Below are 24,521 nucleotides of genomic sequence, written 5' to 3' on the forward strand. Positions count from 1 at the left end.
ACTGTCCCATGTTGTAGGTATTTATTCCAACAAGCGTTAAGTACCAGACTGAAAATATCATGTCCTTCTTTTGGCACTGTCGGGTCGTGTGCACGTTTGCCTCAGGGTGGGGCTGGGTGCGATGAAGAAGAGTAAAAGCAAGACCAGTGGGCCGGCGGGTGTTTTAGCTCATGTGGTCCGTGGACATGACGGGAGCAGAGACCTGAGGAAAGAGTATCCCAGACGGGGGAACTGGGAAGGACCAGAGCTCTGAGGGGCGATGGGCATTTCTGCACTTACGACTCCTTAGAAATTACTTGTGTTCCTTGACATCCCAGCTGTGAGACTGTATCTGAGGTGAGAACTGCAAAGAGGTCACTCCGTGTATTTGAGAGAAGGAGCGAGAGGGTGGTCTCCGATGCTGCTGAGACCGAAGACGGCTGCTCCTGCAGAAAGGAGTGATCCCCAATCTTCATCCCTCCCAAAGAAAATCTGCTTTGGATTCGGTGTGGTGGCTACTCATGTCCCCACAGCCTCTTCTTGCCCTCAGGATGGGAAGTCGTACTCTGGTTTTCTATTTCTCACTCCATTCTTTTCTCTTGTAGAGCGATCCAGGGTCAGCATCTACAACACCATCACTGAGGGCTATGCCTATAAAGTATGTTTTAAAAGCTTTTTTAATTAATGGTTAAACATAAGCAGGCACGACAAAATCACGGAGTGCATTTAAATGTTCTCAGATTTTAATTTCTGAAGATCTTCATGACATGAGTATCTTCAGTATTTTCAGACTACGGGATACAAAGATGACATTTACTTAAATAAAACCCAACACCTAAAGTTTAGGCAGTTTTAATAAGTTGTAATAAACAACATACTTACAAGAGAATTTACACATGTAAAAAAAAATTCTTAAACTAGAATATTCTGGCATGTACTTTTTCCAAGGATTCTACATCATAAGATGCATATGTACAGACAATAATTAAAACTGAACTCACAAATGTTTATCCATACTTTAAATTTCCATAGCTTTGATAAATGACAAAATGACAAAATGTCTAAAAATAAGCACACAGCTACAAACTGAGTGTGAAAGGGATATTATTAATACAAAGCATTAGAAAATAAATACAAATGCATCTACTATAAACCCAGTAATGGTTGTTTGCACTAAGCTGTAAATATATGAAAAACTGACCCCACAAAATTATACTACTGTAGAACTGTTTTGAACAACTCCCCATCACTGACCATTCTTTCTTGTTGATGAGTAACTTTTATTATGATTCAGTGGAACTAGGTTTACTCATCTTAAACTAGTAAGGAATGAATGGTGGCTGTGATTTACAAAAGAACAACCTGAAGTGAATCTGAAAAGGTACCATAGGTGCCCATGGCCAGCATTTCACACCTGTCACCAGGAAGTAAGGAGATTTTTGTGGGCTCCTTTCTTCAACAGCATATGGAACAATATGTTGGAATTTTAGATTTGATGATGATAAGGCTTCCCTGTCAACAGAAAAAAAACGTAGCTTCATTAGTATCATGCAGGGTTCCCTAACAGGCATTAATTACACCTGTAGGAACAAGCCTAAAGAAGTGTCCAACACTCAAACCAAATGGAATGAGAACAGAATGATGGAATGAGAAGTGTAACATTTTTTCTGAGTTGAATACAGTATAGGTTGTCCTCTCTTTAAAAAAATGTTTAACTGGAGACTTAGTTAGGAACCAGATCACCAGTGTATGAATCCAGCTGCTGCCAGTCGCTTCCCTGTCAAATCTGGGGCTAGTTCTTTCTTTGAGCCTCAGTTTCTAGGTCTTAAAAGGGGGATAACGACAAATTCTACCCCTGAGGGCTGCAGTGATGATTAAATGGATACAATGTCTAAAAAGTACTCAAACTGAGTACCTGACAGGTAATCACTTCCCACGTGTTCGATAAAGATTGGGGTGTGTGCAAGTACGTACCTTTTCCAAGACAGATGTGCCTGTGATTTAGGATGAAAATTCTATCAAGGTTGAGAGTGAACCAACTGCAACTTAAGGCAGGTAGTCAACTGATTGGTTATAAGAAAATGACACTGTGACTATAACTCACTTTCCTGTCTGCCCTGGAGCTGAATGTTTCCATCACTGTGGCACACACAAGCCCCAAGAAACGAGAAACTGTAATACTGAGAAGATTCTTTTAAAGACTCATCTCTACTGGGGCGCCTGAGTGGCTCAGTCGGCTGAGCAGCTGACTTCGGCTCAGGTCATGATCTCGTAGCTCGTGAGTTCGAGCCCCGCGTCGGGCTCTGTGCTGACAGCTTGGAGCCTGGAGCCTGCTTCGGATTCTGTGTCTCCCTCTCTCTCTGCCCCTAACCCACTAGCATTCTGTCTCTGTCTCTCTCAAAAATAAGTAAACATTAAAAAAAATTTTAAAGACTCATCTCTACTATTTAGAGAAGGAGAAAGATATATAAACATTTGGTTTTTGAAGACAAAGAAGAGCACTTGTTAATTTCAGGGAGGATTACAAAGTACTGAAAGCAAAAGCATAATGGTAATTAGGCTAATTTTTAATAGCACACCAACAGAAAATCTCTGATCAAATATTATTATCAAATTATTGAAATATTATGTAAGACAGTAGAAGTCAAAAACAAGAAGAGAAAAAGTCTGAAGGAGCAAACAATACTTAACTTCAAAATCTTTTTTTACCCTGTATTAGCAAGATTCAAAACAATGACATCGCGTGACAACAAGCGGAGCTCCCTCACTGCCTGCCTCGGGAGCTCCGGGCTGCGCATGTACACCCCTCTGTGTTCTCCTCCAAATCTCGTGTATTCTGTCTGAAGTTTATTTACTCGAAAACTATGCCCTCCTCCACACACCTACTCATGAAATCTAACATGCTGGGCCTGCCCCTTTCTTCTTGCCCGATTCCACAGGATGTGTGTAAACCAGCCAGGGAGAGTTTCAGATTGGAAGCTGTATCATCATTATTTAGCATCCGTTTACTTGCATTTCACAAGGGAGGAATTGGCAAATTATTTTGCATTCCAATTCTCAGAAGCACATCTATAAGCAAAAACAAGTTCCCTCTGCTGAGGACACTGGATTGGCTAGGGGATGGTTCTGTACCTCTCAACAAGGTGTCTGAATGCTAATCCTCCACATGCAATAAAGAAATCCGTTACCTAGTAGTCTAGGGACTTACCTGCTCCACCTAAACTTTATTCTAGGCATTCATCACGGAACGAATATAATCAATTTTAAAAGTCACTGTAATTGGTCAAATTAGGTAACTTAGACAAAGTTTAAACTAACGTATCTGACATTTTAAAATTGTATATGATCACACAAATTTCCTTTATAATTCCTTTAGGAAGTAGCTGCAATGAAACTAAGTTCTGCAATGTTAAAACAGTCCCATGCAAAGCTATCATTAAGATCCGATTAAATGTTGGGGCGCCTGGGTGGCTCAGCAGGTTGAGTGCTTGGCTCTTGATTTCGACTCAGTTTGTGATTCTTGAATTTGAGCCATGCTGTGCTGACAGTGTGCAACCTACTTGGGATTCTCTCTCTGCTCCCCATCCCCAACCTCTCAAAATAAATAAACAAACTTAAAAAAAAAAAAAAAGGATCTGATTACATATAATCTCTAAAACAAGACAGGATCACTGCTTTACAGAAATATTTCCAAGACTAGATTATGTGAACACTGCTTTAAATGATGAAAATTCACTTAACCTAGTTATTTGACACCCCACATGTAATAATGAGATTCCCCCAGAGAGTCCCGCACATTCTTGCAAGCCAGAATAATTTGATTCATCCTTGTGTGTGTGTGCACACACGTTCCAGATAGCATGCACTTCGAGACATGATATTGCAACCATCTGGAAATCTCATTTCAATCTTTGAAGATGGGAAGATTGTAAATTTTTTAGACAGAAAAGATGGGAAATGAAAGAAAAAGAAAAGTACTTTCTTCAACGAGCTCTCTGTGTTAATCCTTTTGTTTTCTGAATTTTCCAATGGACTAAGCAAGAACATCCAAACTAAAGAAAAAAAACCTGTCAAGTCGCACCACATGGAGGGTATAGTCAGTGCAGAGGAAGTGAACGGCCGTGTTAACACAATCTGTTCCGAATCCCAATGCTTAGAAACCGTGTGACCTCTGAAGTCTCAAATGAAAATATCAACTCCACATGATAACTTGTGGTTGAAATAATAGATATCATACAGTCAGTTTCATAGTATAAAAGTAAAAAACAAAGACGCAAACAAACAAAAACCCATGACTTAAGGAATAAGGCTTTACTTACACTCCCACCATGCTGCTCTAGCTTCTGTAATGCACTGGTGATGGGCTCTTTGAATTTCTTATCCCTCAGTCTCTTGGAAAGCTTTTTAAATAAGATTGGGAGAATGATTTGGAAAAGTAGCAATATTCACCACAGGCATAAGTAAAACTTCACTAAGGAGTATGCTAACTAGAAATAAAATCATTGAATCCTTACCATATAGTTAAGTACACAAACACCACTTAATTTGTTTTAGATTCCAAGGCTTCTTTTAGAAAATATCTCATTGAAATTTATATACAATAGACACCACTATATTTGTTAAAACAAGTTCAGCATTATAGTTCCAGTGTCCAGCAAAATACTTGGCACAGAACACAAAACAGAAGGGCAGAGAGCAACAGATTTGTCAAAATGTTGAATGTCTGAATGGAGTAATTAATCTAAAATAAGTCATTTTATATATTAGGGTGAAATTCCTGTGGCTAGTCAGGTACAACCTGCTGACCTAAAGGTTGTAAGCAAACACTTGCCAGGATCCTCTTCCTTCTCTCCTAAGGCTTCCCATACATTAAGGTTCAAGAGTCTATTCCCACTGTGTCTTCTCTCCATCAAACACCTGGTGTTGGTGGGAATTCATCTCCCGCTATTCCTAACCTCAGCATAGCAATCCTGATAGATTCACTACCATCCCTACTCTCTATAGGCTTTGCTAGATGTTCCCGGGGTGTATGGTCTCCCTGCAGAGTAAGAAGCTAAACATCCAGTTCTAAGATCTCTCTAAATGGACTGGTCCAAGAAAAAAACAGTGAAACTATGATTGAAATACATGCCTCAACTCTGAACTACAGAAGGATGCACACAGAGAAATGCCAGCTGTGGGTTATTCCAGCAAGGACTTTAATTTTTTATTAGTGTGTGCAGTAAAAGATTAATTCCACCTAAAGAAAAGATTGGCCCTTGTCTCTGGCTCCTGGATGGGAACCTCTAAGCCCTTGGTATGATCCTGCCAGATAAGAGCATCTTTGTTTACATGGGGCCGTTGGGCCACTTGATCTCAGCTCAGCTTCTGAAGAGGCTGGAGACTAAGGTCGACCATGCAAGCAGCCAGTCATGCTTACTTGACAGAACCCTAATATGAACCCTGGGACACCACGCTGAGGGGAGTTTCTTAGGACGGCAATACTCCATCTGTGTTGCCACATATCACTTCTGGCTGGAGGAAGCAAGCGCTGTCCAACAACTCCAGTGTGAGAGGTCAACTGGAGACTCCACACTTTGTCCTTCCTGGGCTCTGCTCTGTGCACCTCCTTGCTTTGTGGATTTTACTTGGTAGCCCTTCACTGTAATGAACTGAAACCGTGTAACAGCTTTTTGAGTTTCACGAGTCCTTCTAACTGTCCAGTATCCCAGTGTGTATCCGTCCTAAGTATTAAGCTACACATAACAGGAAAACGTCTCATCCTGAATACTGTTTACAGATTCACTAAAAAGCTTACAAGGAAAAACAAAGAAAATGATGAAAAACATGACTGTGGCAATGTACAATTACAGAGGAGGGTGGATGAGCTGTCTTTATAATCCATGCTAATCAACACGGGCATAAGACCATTGTACTGTTCGTTAATTTTTGTCCCCTCCCCAACTCTCGCTCTCACTCTGTCTCTGTCTCTCTCTCTCTCAAAACTAAATAAACATTAAAAAAAAAAAGAAGAGGAATCATATTTTTTTTAGGATTTCTGAATCCGTTAACGACTAACTGGAAGCCACTGATCAGAACAAGATACAGACAGCGCATGATACGCATACACAAGCACTCTGTCATCTTTTCAGTACTTACACTTGTCAGCAGATGTTTCAGATGGTCATTCAGAGAAGGACCAACGACGACACTTAGCTGCACGAGAGCATTCAGACCTCTTGCAAACACGTCATCATCCAAGTGTACCTGGGGGGTTAGACGGTCAGGGGTACAGGGGCAGAAAAGGAAAGAGGAAAGACAAGTAAGAAGAAAGGGCAAGCAGGTGGAGAAAAAAGTAAGACTGAACATTCAAAATTAGAAGATAAGCCACTAAACCCTGAATCTAAAAAAAATACCCTTTAATGTTATACCATCTAGAAGCAAAAAAATAAACTTCTGGCTTGACTGAAACATTAGCTTAGCTGTATCACAGCAAGCAGCAAGGCTGATGTGAAGTTTCTTACTTTCTCTAATTACTGAAAATGTCCCCTTTTACCTTTCGGATATCCTCTACAGGTGTCTTCAAGTAAGTAATCATTTGTCCCTGAATAACCATAACCATGGCCTAATTTTGCATGCACATCAAAATCACAGGTAAAGGACTCATTTGCATACAATTTGGAAGAAAAAAAGACATAAAATATTCTAAATGTACCACAGAAAGTCCAAAGGAATAGAGGATACCAGAGCCGCCTTTAGCACAGGAACCAGTCTTGGAAGCAAAGGCACAGCTTTTTCAGGAGCTCCCTGGACCAAAAGTAATTCTCTAAATCCCTCCTTTGACACGAAGGTGTATGGATGTTTAGTCTCTCTCAAACCCTGCCAAAGACAAAAAACAAACAAAACAAAACAAACAAGCAAACAAAAAAGATTTACTAAGCATCTGGTTATACTAACAACAAAACTGAATTCTTACTAGTCTAAATGAAAATCAAGTTTTATTATGGTTTTCCTAATCATGATTTATAATTTCAATAATTACAATTTCAATTAAACCCAGAAATTGTGGAACAAAGGACATACATAGGACAGGAAGAATTTCTACCCACAGGAAGGAAGGAAAACATTTTGAACATTAAAGGAACAGAAAAAAGAAACGGAAAAGCAAGGAAAAATAAAGGAAATAAAGAAAAAGAAAGGGAGGAAGAAAATAAAAGGGGAGAGGAAGAGAGAGGAAAGGCAAATAATAAAAAAAAAAGAAAAACGTAAAAGAAACCCTCACTAGGATACTGAAAACATTTTGTGTGTACTACCAAATACTGTCTGAAAGCACAGAAAATCAGCCTAAAATGATGGTTTATAATTATTGGACCTCCTACCTTTACAGTGACTTTACAACTTGTTTAATGAGTTTCTAAAATATTGTATTTCCTTCATATTTAAATATTTTATATTAAGATATTTAAAAAACATCGTTTCCTATGAAAATCTTACAGAAAACCACTGTAAGATTTTAAATGTCATTTTAACATTGGAATGTGAAATAAAAATATGAAGGGGAGCCTGAGTGGCTCAGTCAGTTGAGCGTCCGACTTTGGCTTAGGTCATGATCTCACGGTTCATGAGTTCAAGCCCCATGTTGGGCTCTGTGCTGACAGCTCAGAGCCTGGAGCCTGCTTCAGATTCTGTGTCTCCCTCTCTCTTCACTCCTCCCCTGCTCACACTCTGTCTCTCTCTCAAAAATAAATAAGATTGAAAAATATATATATATGAAAATGACCCGTATCATTTCTTTCACCCTAAATGCATCAGAAACTATTGGATAGTACTCTTTTATGATTTAATCCATCACTTTGAGTCAAGACAGAAGAGCCACCTGACTTTTTTTGAAAACGTAATACAAAAAAAAGCAACAGCAATATTCCATCAGTTTGACTAATTATTACCTGTGAATAAGTAAAAGTGGCTGCAAAGTCATGCCTAAAAATACTAATTTTCAACCAATTTTCTCTTTAGACCAAACTATCTGCTTCCAAACAGTCATCAAACACTTCTTTTCCTGGACCGCCAAGCACAGCAGCACCACTTTGGAACACAGCTTCTATCACCCTAAGGTTGTGCCTCTCCTGGTCATTGTAGAGATGAGGGATCAGGTCAAGAGAAGTGGATGTCCATAGTGGTGGTTCTGTCAGTACTTTTCCATTATTTAATAAGTAGAAGGAAAGGCTAATAATGTACCCAACACAGAAATAAAGGCATTGGTGTTTGGAAAATAATTATTTAAAGCACTGACTTTATGTAATCTCAACTAAACACAGTCCCTTTAGGGACTCTTCAAATTAAAGAACTCCCCTCACCTTCCTCACTTTGTGATTAGCTAGAGCATTTTTTTTTTAATGTTTATTTTTGAGAGAGAGAGTAAGTGGGCAGGTGCACCAGCTCATGCGGGAGGGGCAGAAGAGAGAGAGAGAATCCCAAGCAGGCTCCTCACAGTCAGCCCAGACCCAGATGCGGGGCCTGATCTGATCTCACGTACTGTGCGATCATGACCTGAGCCGAAATCAAGAGTGGGATGTTTAATCAACTGAGCCACCCAGGCACCCCTAATTGGACCATGTTTTCAAATGTGTCACTATAGTTGTGATTCATCTAAAAATTGGTCTGCTACCATATACAAAAGGTTTAAAACATTTTTTTAAACTAATGAAACATTGATACATTTTTAAGTTTTTAATACCAAGTTTAAAAGACTTTGATCAAAACTGAATTTCAAAATAGGCTACCCATAAAAATATGCTGTTATTAAACCAAAATAATCTTGTAAGCGGAGATATAAATTAAGAAAAACAAAGACCAACAAAAATGATCGTAACTCTTAAAAAAGACAAGTATCTGTAACTTAAGACAACTGGCTAGTTCATTTCTCAACTTGTGACTCTAAGGGAATAAATTTCACAGAAGAGATCACTGATCCACTTGAAGCTAATACTCTGCCAACTTTTTCCTGACATGTTAAAAAATACAAGGAATCTATCAAAAATTTTCTTAAAATCCTCTACAAAAACGACCTCCCCGACATTCAACTTAAAATGTACAGGTGGACAAAAGCCCAGAGAATTTTCCAAAAGGACGTTTAGGTAGTTAGCATCAGTTCCCTAAAAAACATATCACATTCACGTTAAACATGACTGGTTGTATAGAAATAGATCAACCACGCATTGCTATCTGATGTAGTTTACGTTAAACCACTGATGTTCTCCTGATATGACTCATTCAATATGATCCCAAGTACTTTTTTGGAATTAAGTGTGAATATTTCATCTACTTATCTACAAATCCCTGTGTAGACTAAGTTGTTTATAAAGCTGATTAATCAGTTTCTAATAAACATATACTGATCATAATTAGTTCCTAAGGGAGCATTGGTGTTTTAATGACTTTCGCTTGGCTCTTATTCCAAAAGCATAAAATAAGATTTACTGATGCGTTGTGAAGTAACATTTAATACAGTTTTTAAGGTGTTTTTTTTCCATAAACACTCAGGAGAAATGGAAATCACACATACCTCTGCTAAAGTAATAAGAAGAGGATCAAATGGAAGATTTTCAGGAGGACATTCCCACTGCAATCTGTGTTTCACTGAACCATGGACCAATCTAAAATAACAAACACTGGTAAACGCAACACGGACAATGTAATTATATATTAAACACTAATTCTCTAACACATTCAGACTCTTTCCAGAACATAATCATATTAGAACTATTCTCTAACATGTAGGAATATCATGGCTTGCAACGTTATTACGAAGGCATCTCACACAGCAAAGTCTGTAACCTCACACTCCTATCCTTTCAGCAAAACTGTTTCGCGGCAAAACTAAACTCCACATGTGTTCAGCCTACAGTGTTGGGAGTTCAAGCATGCTGCCATCTGTGAGTCTTAACACAAATGCTACACTTGACATGTTTAAGTCATAATTATAACAAAATAGGTAACCTACCAATGTGCAAAGAAATGTGATAATTAGAAACAGTAACGTGTTTTATATGGAACATTATTTTTCAGATACAGATTCTTTAACCCTCATGATCTAAATACAAGCCAGATTTCCCCTCTGTTACACAAAAGAAAACAGAGGCCAGGAGGTGAAACAGCCCATGCAGGGTTACAAAATGGTAGCCCCTTGCATGGGTCACTGCTGCTGCTGTTGCTTTTTTAATTTTTTTTTTTTTTATTAACAGCTTTACTGAGTCATAACCAACATGCAACAAACTGTACATGGTTATGAAGTGTAACATTTGATACAGGTTTTGATATATAAATACATCAAGAGAACCCTCATCATAACCATGACAGTGAACTTACTCAAGACGCTCAAATGTTTCTTCACCCTTTTGTAATGTTCTCAACTTCTTGACACATTTTTTAGTGTTATTTTCTTAATAGCAAGAGGCCTCGGTAACATTTTTACAATTTTAGCAACCATGATTGCTTAGAGTGGAGAAGGGGGGGTGTAAGAATATGTAAATATGGTTTTGACTCAGAATAAAATAAAAAAATAATAACAATAAAGTGAGGAATGCCTCTGGAGCTCATTTCTCCAAATCTGCAAATACCATTAAAAACTACATTTCTTGAATTTTAGAAAACAACAAAAAGAATGTCGTGGTTATTCTTTCCACAATGAAAATGACATTTCCCATCACCTAGAACAGCTAAAACTGGATACACTTAGAAGAAAGAAATGTTTCTTGGTAGTGAAATCTTAAAATGGTATCATTCTATCAGTAACTATATCGTTTTCTTTAAAACACTTCCGATGGCTATCACAAAAGGTGGCAAAAACTGTATCAAAAGTGAGGAAGAACTACCGTATATACTCATTAGTAAATATAATTTCAATAAATACAACTTTTTGAAATTTTTCAAATGTCATTTCAAAAACTAATGAAACGGTATTATGCTAAGTGAAATTAGTCAGAGAAAGACAAAAATCATATGACTTCAGTCATATAAGGACTTTAAGAGACAAAACAGATGAACATAAGGGAAGGGAAACAAAAATAATATAAAAACCTGGAGGGGTACAAAACAGAAGAGACTCATAAATATGGAGAACAAACTGAGGGTTGCTGGAGGGATTGTGGGAGAGGGGACGGGCTAAAGGGGTAAGGGGCATTAAGGAATCTACTCCTGAAATCATTGTTGCACTACATGGTAACTAATTTGGACATAAATTTTAAAAAATAAAAAATAAAATAAGAAAAAAATAATCTCCATTAAAAAAAAACCAAAACAACAACAACAACAACAACAAACTAATGAAACAATTCCATTCAATTGTAAACTTTCAGTTTCAGACTATTTACTTGCAACTTGCCCGAGGCTATGAATGCTTATATTGTTTCAGAAACTGGTTAATTCCATTTCTTAAATTACAGATCTATTTGTAATTCTATTTTGAACTGAAATGATTTTCTTCAACAATGTCTCACGATCTACCCCAGTCCAACAGCCAAAGTGTAAATAAGTCACCTTTATTGCAACCTCCTAGTATATAAGATTTTCAATACACTTAAACTAAAAACTGTTATTGATTTGACTCAGTTATTTTGAATAATCTGGTCAGTTATCATCCGTACTGATTTACCTGCAAGGAATACCTCCTTTAGAGTAAATAGCCGCAAATGCAGAAGGGGCTCGGGACTGTTCACCAAACTGAAAGAAAAAGACGACACGAATGCAGTAAGTATACCATCACCTCTGCTCTGTGATACCTGCCCAATTTTAATCCTGCTGAGGTCAGAGGCAAAGGCACATCCTGACTTTTCACCCACGATGCTGGTATCAAGTGCATCACTCGACTCAGCAACACACCTGAGGAAAACGATCAGTCCCCTCAGTACTGGACCCACAGCCACAGCCACAAACTGTGTATTTCTTTTTAACCCCTAACTTGTTTCAGAGGGCGTGAAGGAGCTGGGATCACATATATAATATAGACAAATACTATTATACGAACACCATAAATAAATATAACAAAGGTAATACATCTTTCTACCCTCCCCCACTGTGACCTCTCAAGGTCAGGGCTACATGGGCAAGAAGTGTTAGGTACAGGGAAAGCAGAATTGTCTTCAGTGGCCAGCACATCTCCTGCTTGTCCTCCAGTCAAATATGGATGGTCTGGATGGTCCAGAACCTGTGATTTCTCCCAAACGGTTTCACGCTTCTACCGAAAGCGAAGGCTTGCGATAGGCAGGAGTGACAGAGCTGAAGGTGGAGCAAGGCTCTCACAAACGTGCGCTCAGATGTGTTTGCTTAGATATATAACTTCACAACTTTGTCTGTCCACATATTAAGAATAAATTAGTTCTGGGGGTGACTGGGTGGCTCCATTAGTTAAGTGTCCGACTTTGGCTCATGTCAGGATCTCATGGTTTGTGAGTTCAAGCCCCACATGGGGCTCTCCGCTCTCAGCACGGAGCCCGCTTAGGATCCTCTGCCTCCCTCTCTCTCTGCCCCTCCCCTGCTCACACTCTCTCTCTCAAAAATAAATAAACATCGAAAAAAAAAAAAAAGTTAAAAAACAAAAGAATCAATTAACTCTGTATCTATTCCCAAAGATCATTTAAGAGATGATCAATCACAATGTTTAAATAATCACAGCATACATGATTTCAATACAGTTGATCCTTAGAGAATTTAGGCACAAAAGGTTAATATTTTATCACACAGTACTTTGAACATAATCAAATAAAATACAGTTGTCTAAATTATAAAATATAAACGGACTAATCTGTTTTAAAGATACAACTAGATAAAAATATTTTTCAATCACTTGCAGTAATTTAAAAATACATTTAAGGGTATAAGTTTAGAATTAACCTTTTTTCCTCTGGAAAAACACATGTTTGAAGTTAAAACACACAGAGGAAATGTCATTGACACATAATACTATAATAGGAGATTCATTTACAAAGTTCAACCCACATTCTGCATAATAATCCACAGAAATAGTAATGTTTCATTCATTTAATTACAATTCCTACTAAGAAAAATTTATTTTAAAAACTGTTTTCAAGTAATTGATATCAGATAAGGAAACGTGAAAAAGTGTTTGTTGAAGTGGGGGGAAAATTAAGACAAATTAGGACTACAAACACTTTTTTAGTTCTGCCACCTATTAGGAACTGATTTTACTTTTTGGACCTACAGATCATGTAAATAATCCCTAAATATCCAAAACAACCACCAAGACAAAATTTCTGATTGAAATTCTAAGCCATTCCATTCTTTTCCTTTAATTTTTAACTCATTTTAGAGATAATCATAGCTTTATCTTCCAAGTCTCACATTATCAATTTTTTTTCTACCAGTGGGTTCATTTTATCAATCTTTACCAAATTTTACCAAAATTCCATTACCATGAAAAAAACTATAGTCCCTTCAGTTTTTAACAATATCATCACACACTAGATTTCAACTGTAAAATTATCAACATTAAACATACTTCACTATACTGAGTTTCATCACATGTAATTTTTGATCCAAGTGAAGTGCTCAAAATTTACGCACATTAAAGTGTATAAATTATAGGTACGTAGACCGGTGAATTCTCCAAAACAGTGGGGTAACAACGTGCAGGTGTGGAAAACCTGAATGCGACCAGCACCCTAGGAACCTCTGCCATGCCTCTTCCCAGTCACTAACCACCTTTTTCCCTAATGGTGACTTCTGTCCTGACTTCTGACTGACTTACTCTGGTTTGGTAGCTTTTACAGACCTTCGACATGGTCTTGTCTAATATCCTCTATTCTCAGGTCAAGTCATTATTTCCCCAAACTCTCCTTAATTAGTAATAAAATTTAAGGTTAGGGCCACTAAATATTACTACTTTACAAAGTTCTTTCCCCAAAGGGAGGAAGACAACAGAAGTGTCACCGTGAATCTCTCAATTAAACGTGGGAAAAAGAAGCAAGGGCAAGGAGAGAGGAAGGCATTCTCCGGGAGTCCCACTCCTCTGACACTGTGCAGTTTACAGAAAGAAGCAAAGCAACACATATGCTTACACAATTTTTCACTTGGAAAGTCAGAAAATCTCCTGCCCTTGGCCAGTTCATCGTACCCTTTCTATGTTTTACCCGCCATCAAAATCAGTGTCTCCGCCATTCTCATAATCCCCTTTAAAGGCTGAAACCAGGATCATCTTACCCTAGGCAAGGTTGGGCCACACACTGCCTGGTGTTGTAGCACACGTGTGCTCACTTTCTGGATAATTCAGTGATCTACACACTTAACGATTATCCACTTTCATGCGCCTAAATCTCCTATTTGTGAAATGTGGTTAAATTGCTGTCAGAAGGCAAAGGGAGGCTGGTACTATAGAGGCATTTCCTGGGGAGCTAATTTATAAATCAAAGCAAAATAGGGACGTTTATGCAACTACGGAAGCATGTGGTTCCTCCCACGTCAATTGAATACAAGTTTACTCACGGACATTAGGAAGTAGCAGAACTAAAGAAAATAAAAAATAAAGCTGATATGCAATTCATCTTACACTCTACAGTACTGCTCCATGAATGTGACAGGATACGCCACAACTGGTTATTCCCCCTTTGACACCTTCTCATTTCCACACTTACATCATCATTATTTCCATTCTTCATCATGATTACCATATGCCCTTCATCACTAGCCTAAATGTAACAAAACAAAAAACAATGCCTACAAGGCAGTCCTGACTGTCTTTTGTGCCTACCGGGTTAATTGTCTTAGGGTTAAGTTTATCACTTGGTCGAGGATGAAATTTTCTTGCGGACTCTGGAGAACTGGTTGATGATGAGGATTTGCCTTGTTGAACTGTAGTCCTATGTTTTATTTGTATGCTCGATGATGTCCTTTGATCACAGTTATCTGGAAAAAACGGAAGATCAACAACAACAAAAGAGGTGGAAGAGATAAAGTTCACTCTTATCCATCTGTGTAACAGAATGTGTCACTAACCCAATTCATCTCTTCATTTAAAAAGCAATGTTCTGTACCTGCCCCTCTGTTTCTCAGCTGAACGCCTCCGTGGCACTCTGATTTCTGCATTGCTTCCCTTTCACGCCTGCAGTTAAATGCAACTTGATTTCAGAATTTGGGGAGTAAGAGATGCATTAACAACATAAAGACCAAAACAGAACAGAGTAAATAATATAGTAAAAGACACACAAAAAAGATATGGCATGGAGCAAAATACCCCAAAGACCAATGAAAAAATACAAAATTATGTCAACTTCAGTAGCAATAACAGTAAATGAAAAACAATCTGTAAAAAAATAAGATAAATAAAATAAACATTTTTTTCCCATTCAAACTGTCAAAATAAGCTTTTAGAAACTCAACTGCAGACCTCTGGCTATAGTCAGAAAACATGGACTGGATTTCTGGAAGGAGTAACAGGTTGGCACATCCCCTGGCGTCTCTATCTTCTCTGGTCTCTGTATTTCCAAAGGCCCAAATGCTAACACCTGCATATCAAGTCCGACTTTTCAAGACATAATGACCTCTCCCAGTCAAGGTACTGAAGCTCCTTAACCTGAACATAACCAAAACTACGGTTATCACACTGAAGTTATGGACCTCTTGTTAATTCAAGGTACCACCAACTTTCTGGTCCCTCCGGCTAAAAGACTTAAGAGCACTGTTATCTTCTTTTCCTTCACTTCTTACAGATGTAATCAATGTGGTGTGATGAGGTGGAAGCTGCTTTAGGCTCAGATCTGGGTCTACACCCTCATCTCTACCAATTACCAGGTTTATGAATTAGGTAGATCATTTAATCTCCCCAAGCCTGGATTTCCAGACATTTTAAAAGCGGAGGATAATACAAGCCTATACAGGCTGTTACTGAGGAGTAAAGAAGGCATTATATCAAGTTGCTCAACCAGCCAGCGATGGTTCACTACTCCCTCTTCCACGCTTTCCTCTTTTCCGCTAATGGGAGGACTCTAGTTCCCAGTGATGATTTTCTGCCTAATCAGATTATTTCTAAACTCCTATGTCTACCAAGCAATCCTCCACCACACGCACCTGGATTCATATACCCAACTGCCTGCTGGTATTTCTAGGTCTGGCTCCAGTCCCAAATTCCATGCGGCCTTTCCTGATCTCCTGTTTCTCAAATGTGTATGTCCATGGCACTCTTGATTTCCGCACTATCTCCTTCTTATTTCTACTTGATTACTCCACTCCCTCACTGCATAGCACTCTAGTCATTCTTCCACTAGAGCATTTCCCACTCTAAGCCTTTAGAATTTCTATTAAATAGATAACTACCCTGGGGTGCCTGGGTGGCTCAGTCAATTAAGTGTTGGACTCCTGATTTTGGCTCAGGTCATAATCTCAGAGTTCCTGGGTTTGAGCACCACAGCAGACTCCTCTCAGAGCCTGCTTGGGATTCTCTCTCTCCTTCTCTCTCTGTCCCTCCCCCCACACGTGTGCATGCTCTCTCTCAAAATAACGTTTAAAATATGTGTGTATAGGGGTGCCTGGGTGGCTCAGTCGGTTAGGTGGCCGACTTCGGCTCAGGTCATGATTTTGTGGTCCGTGAGTTCGAGCCCCGCATCGGGCTCTGTGCTGACAGCTCAGAGCCTGGAGCCTGTTTCAGATTCTGTGTCTCCCTCTCTCTTACCCTCCCCCGTTCATGCTCTGTCTCTCTCTGTCTCAAAAATAAATAAAAGTTAAAACATAATAATAATAAAAAAATAAAATGTGTGTATATACATATACACACATATATACATATACACATACACATATATACATACACACACACACACACGCATATAACTACTCCTCAACTACACTGTAAGATCTTCCTTTAAGGCAACATAGATGAAGTCTTCTTCCACTTCCAAATGAGTTTTTCAAATATTGGAGACACAGACTCCTTCGTTTTCTCTTCTTCAGGATAAACATTGATGCTTTGGCAAGTAATTCCTCATGAGATGATTTTAATCCACTTGCCAAATTAGAATTCTTCACAAGGAGGACAAAACTCCGTTAACTCAGCCCCAAGATAGTTCAAACATGATGTGGCCACATCCAAGTGCCTTGCAAAGATAAATTAAATGTAAGATCGTTTCATAAACAGAACAATTTTCATTCACCTAATTTCCTCATCTTACTACCAGCAGATGACTTACTTCCCAATATCACACTTCACTTTCATTCTTAAGGCATTTACCAGAATTATGGTAATTAATGGCTCATTAAATTTGTCAGATAATATTCTAAGTCAAGATAAGCCAGGCTTTAAATATTTCGACCTAACACCGCACTTCAGTGAATATTCAACAAGTATTTACTATCATGCCAGGTCTCAGTTTTGAGAATTTCCTGATGGGAACAGCATGATCTAAGTTTCTGTATGTATGTATGCATATATGTATGTATCAATCAATCAATCAATCAATCTGTGTCTCTGTTTCTTCAACTCTATAATTGGGGACAATTACAGTAACTGCTCTTAATGTTGATGAAGACTAATGAATTAATATTTATTTTGATCATAAATTGTAATAGCTGTCACAGCTGAAAATGAGGCATCAAAAGATCCTACCCACAAACACAAAAAGAGCAGAGTTGGACACATCAAACCATGATGCATAGTTTTCAACACTACCTACCAAATCTACAAAAGTTTGTGTAGGAACAACTAAATTTCTATCTTCTTTCATGTGAAAAAGATGTTCCTGAAAGGTACCTCCAAGAAGGTGCTGCGTTATATTTTGAATGAATTCAAAGAGCCGCTGAAACTCTTCATTTTGAAAAACTTTGAAACATGCCAGAAAATTGAGCCTCCAAAGGTTTTACACATACAGGGCAGTTTTTATGTATAATATACTTAGGTAAATTTCAGCAGTCATTTCAAAACACACATACACGATGCAAACATTTCTGCGTTCACTTTCAAAACACCCTAGAGGCTTGCCTTCCAAAACAATTATTTTTCACCTATTATTAAAAGAATCCACCTTTACCTTACAGATTAAGTCTGCTCAATTTTTTAAAATGATACCCATCTGGGAGCATACCACTGACAACAAAACCGGAACATGAGTTGTTTGTAAAAGAAAAAAGACTTAATTCATCTTACACTCAACAACTCTTTTAAGTATTTTTTCATTAAATAACATGAGGAGGGTGGTGTAAAGAGGTAATAATGGTGGAAGGAAGTGAAAAGGTAAGGACTGTTTTGTGCTACAAATATTATCGCAGTCACCTCTCATTCTTTTACAAAACAGTATAAAGATTCTAAACAGGCACTAGAATCCACTTGAACCAAACATCTAAACTATGTCATAATACCAGAGAGCAAGCAAATCAAGCAGGGCCCCAACAGCAGAACCCTCCTTTTCCCTTTCGTCTCCTTAGGTGCCGCGGATCATCCGAAAGGGGCCATAGACATTCCGTGTCAGCGCTAGGAAAAGCATACTTTGGTTTTCATTGTTTTGGACAGCTCACATCCTATTTCTTTCCCTATATGCACTTTCTTCCGGGACCACGCTTTGAGACCACCGCACTAAAAGACTTGCTAAATTCTCAAGGGGCAGAGGCCACTTTTTTGCCTACTCTCTCATCCGTTGTTCAGAAAGTTCCAGAAGTGACAGGCATCCCACTGAAGAAGCCGTGACCCATCTCTAAAGCTCCTTCAAATTCCAGAGTGCAGCCACAGAGCCCAATATCCACCTATCTCAATCCCTTTTTTACCATAAATCCACAGGGCCAATATTAAGGGTCTTAAATTTGCTTCCATTTTTCCTACCCTCTTCCTCTCTAACACCACACTCTTCCAAACACTTAAGACCTGTTCAGGGACAGAGTGGTTTCAAAGTTGGAAAATCAGGAGGACGTGTAGGAAAAAAATCCAGAAAAACAGAGTTGAGTGTTTTGGGGTTTGTTTGTTTGTTGTTTTTTTTTTTTTTTTTTTTGGCTTTTTTGTTTTGTTTTAAGGAGCCGGGGAGCGGGGAGGAGGAAGGGCGGGCTACTTTCCGCCAAAGCCTGACCCCGGGAAAGGAAGGGTGCGCTCTCGGCGCTCGGCAGCTTCAAGGTCCTTAGCAACGAGTCCGGCGGCCCTAGAGACAGGCCAGCCCGGAAGCCTGCAGGGCGGAGACAGCACGGGCGGCACGGCGGGATCCCCGCACCCCTGGCCCACGGCATCCGGTACCCGATCCTACCGCGCCTCTCTCCCGCGGCGATGCGCACGCCGGCCGCCACTCCGGCTGGCACTTTCGCCCTGCGCCCGTTCGGCCAACTACCCACTCGCGTCACCGACCGCCGGGGTTCGGGAAAACGAGGCCTCGCGCGGTCCCCAGATCTGCCGCGCCGCGCAGTGACGTCAGACGCACGCAGCGTCCTCTAAGCCTTTAGCAGGAAGACTGCGGAGGCGCCGGGCGGAAGAGGGTTGTCCTGGCAACGAGGCGCCGGGGGTTGGCGTTGCGTGGTGACGAAGGGGCACCGCGTGGAGGGTCTTTGAGGACTGATGAGAGGTGCAGGAAGCAGAGGAGAGCACAAACTCCTAGTTCCCTGCACCACAATCTCTCCCTAGTCCCTGTACCTAACACTTAACACGTTTCTTGAACACTTAAAATATTGTTTTCTCCACCTGCCCTAGAACCTGAGAGCTAAGGATCGTGAACTCCAGCCCCAGGGTCTTCGGGGGAGAGAGCCAAAGCCACCTACAGGCCCAGCTGTGGAATTTCGTTTCCTGCCATAACTTCCTGATTCGCATGCCAGGGCATTCTACATAATACATCCGTATTTTAAGAAAGTGGGTGTGGGGGCGCCTGGGTGGCTCAGTCGGTTAAGCAGCCGACTTTGGCTCAGGTCATGATCTCACAGTCCATGAGTGTGAGCCCCGCGTCGGGCTCTGTGCTGACAGCTCAGAGAGGAGCCTGCTTCAGATTCTGTCTCCCTCTCTCTCTGACCGTCTCTCGTTCATGCTCTATCTTTCTCTGTCTCAAAAATAAATAAACATTAAAAAATAAAAAAAAAAAAAAAGAAAGTGGGTGTGCTTTTAAACTTCAGATTATTTTAATAAAACTGATGCTGCAGGAAAATGAATGTCCCCATGTGTCTACCAAAAGCAATTTGGATTGTCATAGTAAAAAGTCCTTCAAACCTGTCCGCTGCATTCTTTTCCAGCGTCTTCTGTTGTCATCCATAGCCTTAGCTTTTTTGCTCAGGTAATAGCTAATTATCCAGTCCTCATTGTCTGAGCCCTCCAGGCCCTATCATCCCTCCCTGCTCTCGGAGCTCCATTCTTGCTTCCTGAGTTACTGCTGTGGAAGCTTCTTCCACAGGCTGTGACTTCTTTATGACAATGATTACGCCTTTTCCCTGCGTTTCTCCACCTTCTGGCACGATGTAGCAGGACTCAGAAAGTACTCTGAATAAATGAAACAAACAAATGAATCCTATGTATATCTAACTCCTCGAATGTACTGTGAAATTTGCATACAAGTCTAAACTTTTAAAATTCATTATGTGTTTACCTATCTTCCCCATGTGACCGAAACTGTCTCTATCCCTTTGGTCTCCAATTAGCACAACGTGTGCTTGAGAGTAGTGCTAATTTTTTTTAACTTTGTTTTTGTTTTAATTCCTTTTGAGAGAAAGAGAGAGCAGGCAGGGGACCGGCAGATAGAAAATCCGAAGCAGGCCCCACTCGGGGCTTCTATCCCACAACTGTGAGATCATGACTTGACCCAAAAAAGAGCCAGAGGATTAACCAACTGAGTCACCTAGGTGCCCCTTAAGTAGTGTTTAAAAAAAAAAAAAAGGAAGAAGAAAAAGAAAAAAGAAAAAAAAGATCATCTTTCTTAGCTATTTTCACCTTATGATCTCCCTTCTTCAGATTCTCCATGCCTTATGATATCTCCTTGCCCTCTCCCTCCCACCTAGCATCCCCACTGATAGACTTAGCAGCACCTGGCTCATGGCCAGTTAGTCCCTCTGCCTGAAGTGTAAGAATAATTTGTATTCAGTATTGCAGAGAAGTGAAGTGCATGTGTTCTGGAGTTAGGCCATCCAGGTTGGAAACCCAGCTCCATCACTTACAAGCTGCAAGACCTTGTGCAAGTCATTTAACCCCTTAATTTCCTCATCATAATAAGGTTCATGTAAGACTTAAGTAAGAGCACAAATAAAGTTCCTAACACACAGGAAAAAACATGTATTCACCAGTGCAATTGTTGAGATGAATGCCAGTTGAAGTTTGCATAGAGTACACTGTGTTGCAGAAGTCTAGAGCTCTGTCTTGGTGTTAGTATAAGACCATGAATAGTGACATGGATTTTTCCAATTTTTAAAAATAACCGGAATTACTTGTGTGAGCCTCTCCTAATCATAATTAAATCAACCTCTTGTAAATTTGCTGTCTTCATTTTAGAAAATTAAGAGACAGGTGCATTGGCATTTTGACTTTGGATACTTTCTTGAACATACTACTTTGAGAAGCCTGTGAGGTACTTCAGGGAGAACATGCTGTGTGTGAGAGACAGAAAGCCAATAGTAGACTTCTGTCTCTGAATCCTGTTCTGGTTTCAAGGTTTAATTCTCTATTTAGAGAGAGTACAGAGCGAGTGGTTGACCTATGTGTCTAGAAATATGGCAAATTATTCTCACAAGACAGTGAGTACCATACATCTTCCCTATTCCCCTACTAATTTACTCTCCGCTGTTCTCCATCTACTGTACGCTCTGGGAGTTGATCACCATGGATTGGCATCAACAAGGCTCCCATGCCCTCCAGATCACACTTGGGCTTGGCCAATGGGGGAGCTTAATAACAAATTGTAGAATTTGGGGAGAATGAAATCAGAAGATTTCATTCTTCTGCTTCATCTCCAACAGTTTCCCTGGAACTGGCTACATCCCTAAATGAAGGTCACAGCTCCTTTCTAAATAGCCAACTTCAGGACTACAGGTGTAAAATCTCAGGTGCTTCCTGCCCTTGATTAATGCACTCTCTGTGCAGTTACCCTATACTTTAAAAAATAGTCCCTTTGTAAACAAACCCTTGCCAAATCATCCTCTGTTTAACGTATCACTTCATGTTGTGTAAGTTATGAAGTAGATAAATCTAATCAAAGCTGAAAACTCAGAATATTTTTCTCATCATTTTGATTTCTATTTCACTTGGGAGCACATCTTAATTATATTTATTTAGTCACCAAGCATTTTTAAGAAAATATCAGAGGTATTGTTGGTGGGGGCTTAATTACTTTAACAAAAATCTGTTCCTTTTTGTAAAAATTTCAGACCAAGTGATCATTCCCGATTATTAGGAAATGAGATATAAGCCATTTTTTATGTAATTTCTACTACACACTGTCAGGAGATGTTAGACATCACCATTATATAATCATTGCGGTGCCCATATGGAAAAATTAATTGCAATTGTAATTTTTTTTCCGTATGGAAAACATTAAGCAGTGATAGTAGCTACTCAGGTGAAACCAAAGATCAACGTGAATGAGGACGTAGGTCAGCATTTGTACAATAGAAATCTAATGTGAGTCACATATGAAATTTTAAATTTCCTAGCAGGCACAGTTTTAAGAAGTAAAAAAAAAAATGTGAAATTCAGATTAATACGATATTTTATTTATTATATTTTATGTAATAATTTATATTTATAATTTTTTATTTTATTCATTTTTTATAATAGTTTATATTTATATCAATAAATATTTTGTTTCTATAAAACATGTCCAAACTATTATCAGTGTGCAATGATTAAAAAAATATTAGTATGATATTTTACATTCTTGTGTCATAGTAAATCTTCCAAATCGGGTATGGATTTGCTTCTCAATGCAGACACATTTCCTCAGTAGCCACGGGAGGCTAGTGACGATCATACTGGAGAGTGTCATGGGAAAGCTGTGGCCTTACTTAGTGGTCCAAACAGAACCAAGGAAATACATGGATTGTACCAAATGGTTACACAGAGTTCACGGTTTATGTACAGCATACCATTAGATGTTGGAATATCAGTGCAAAATCTAAAGAGATAACACATTAATTGATTATGAATCCTTGTAGAATCAGTGCAAATGACAACTTCCTTTAAGATTCTGAGTTGAGTTTAATTTCTTTTACAAATTCCCTTTTTGTCTGTGGAAGAGACTTAATCTTGTTCTCCTTGGAAATGTGTTTGGAGAGGGAGCGATGAAGCTTGGAGAGGTCAGGCGTCTGGTCCTCTGCTGTCATCTGCCTGTGTTGCCATCTGCCCAGAAGTACTCTGACTTTCCTGGTCCTCGGTTGGTCACTATCCTCTGTCCATGTGGATTGCTCATCCATCTCTCTTATTCCACGTTCTCATTCATAGTTAATTCCACTCTTCTCTTAAGTGCCCAGGAAATAGTCTATTCTTCCTATCTTTTTTTTTTTTTTTTTTTTTTAACGTTTATTCAGGTTTGAGAAACACAGCATGAGCCGGGAAGGGGCAGAGGGAGAGGGGAGACACAGATGCTGAAGCAGGCTCCGGGCTCTGAGCTGTCAGCGCAGACCCTGATGCGGGGCTCGAACTCATGAACCATGAGATCATGACCTGAGCTAAAGTTGGATGCTTAACTGACTGAGCCACCCAGGCGCCCCAATTCTTCCTACCTTAAGTGAGAGATACTCATATGTTAGTTTCCACCCTTTGGAGATCATAGAAACCAGTGAGACTGTCTTTGAGTCCTTTGCCTAGCCACACCATCTGCCAATTCCTGTGATCCTGTGCCCTGCTAGGTTCAGGACTACCTAGAGGGTATCGGGGCATTCGTTCTGAGACATTGTCCTGGGGTGGGATGAAAGGTGGGAGAGGCAGGGCACACTGTGTCTTTGTACTCAGCTCTAGGCCTTGACTCTGAATGATATACTGTTCTTCCAACTCTTCCAAATAATGACTGGTCCTTGGACTTGAAACTTCAAGGCCAAGAATTTGATTCTTGTTGTCAATACTTTTATGATGATATCCGCCTCTCTGAGGCAATACATAGAAAACACTCCAGTTGTAGTCTGCATGGAGGAAGTGTCATGAGGTAGCAGGAAATACTATTTTTATAGAAACTATTATATTCATTTATAACTGATTTTAGGATATTTTGTAGAATATTTTTATTCTGAGGTCTCAGTGAGAATAATACACTATTTAAAGAGTGTTTCATCATATTTCATTCAACTCTAGCCTATTAAATTGAGGTTTGGGGGTACATAAGGAAAGAATGAGCTCTCACATGTCTATCAGAAGTTAAACCTTGTTCTGCTGCTCTTGGGTTAATGAATCCTCCTTCAGAAAGTCGTTTACAACAGGGATCAAAGAAATGGAAATGCCTGACAGGTGCCCATGGTGATGATGTCAGGTTATAATGGAAAACTTTTTCACATGATTTCATCTACGTAACATCAACAGTTAAGAGTACCTGGCACAGTCTTTTGCTGAGGCAATTATTTTGTTTGTTAAGTTTCTTTTTTTCCAGATTACTTAATTTCTGATCCATGACTTGTGGAAGAAACTG

The 24,521-nt window shown here is 39.4% G+C and overlaps 1 protein-coding gene across 7 annotated transcripts; it reads right to left on the reverse strand.

Moving 5' to 3' along the window:
• Position 1: 1 nt before the first annotated feature.
• Positions 2 to 19,328, reverse strand: PACRGL (parkin coregulated like). 7 transcript variants are annotated; one of them, XM_027045618.2, is made up of 11 exons: positions 19,188 to 19,326; positions 16,802 to 17,060; positions 15,006 to 15,073; positions 14,723 to 14,877; positions 11,612 to 11,679; positions 9,524 to 9,614; positions 6,703 to 6,837; positions 6,118 to 6,225; positions 4,299 to 4,379; positions 1,394 to 1,491; positions 2 to 630 (listed from the first exon to the last, which is right to left on the reverse strand). In XM_027045618.2, the coding sequence occupies exons 2-10, from the start codon at positions 16,924 to 16,926 to the stop codon at positions 1,435 to 1,437; spliced, it is 888 nt and encodes a 295-aa protein (XP_026901419.1). In that variant the 5' UTR covers positions 16,927 to 17,060; positions 19,188 to 19,326; the 3' UTR covers positions 2 to 630; positions 1,394 to 1,434. The 7 variants fall into 7 exon arrangements, 6 of the variants coding, with proteins under 6 accessions (XP_026901419.1, XP_053073494.1, XP_026901483.1 ...); XM_053217519.1 differs by lacking the exon at positions 2 to 630 and having other exon boundaries at positions 701 to 1,491; positions 16,815 to 17,060; XR_003416013.2 differs by lacking the exons at positions 16,802 to 17,060; positions 19,188 to 19,326 and having other exon boundaries at positions 1,365 to 1,491.
• Positions 19,329 to 24,521: the final 5,193 nt, after the last annotated feature.

The sequence above is a fragment of the Acinonyx jubatus genome, chromosome B1 (assembly GCF_027475565.1).
Source record: "Acinonyx jubatus isolate Ajub_Pintada_27869175 chromosome B1, VMU_Ajub_asm_v1.0, whole genome shotgun sequence".
Lineage (NCBI taxonomy): Eukaryota > Metazoa > Chordata > Mammalia > Carnivora > Felidae > Acinonyx > Acinonyx jubatus.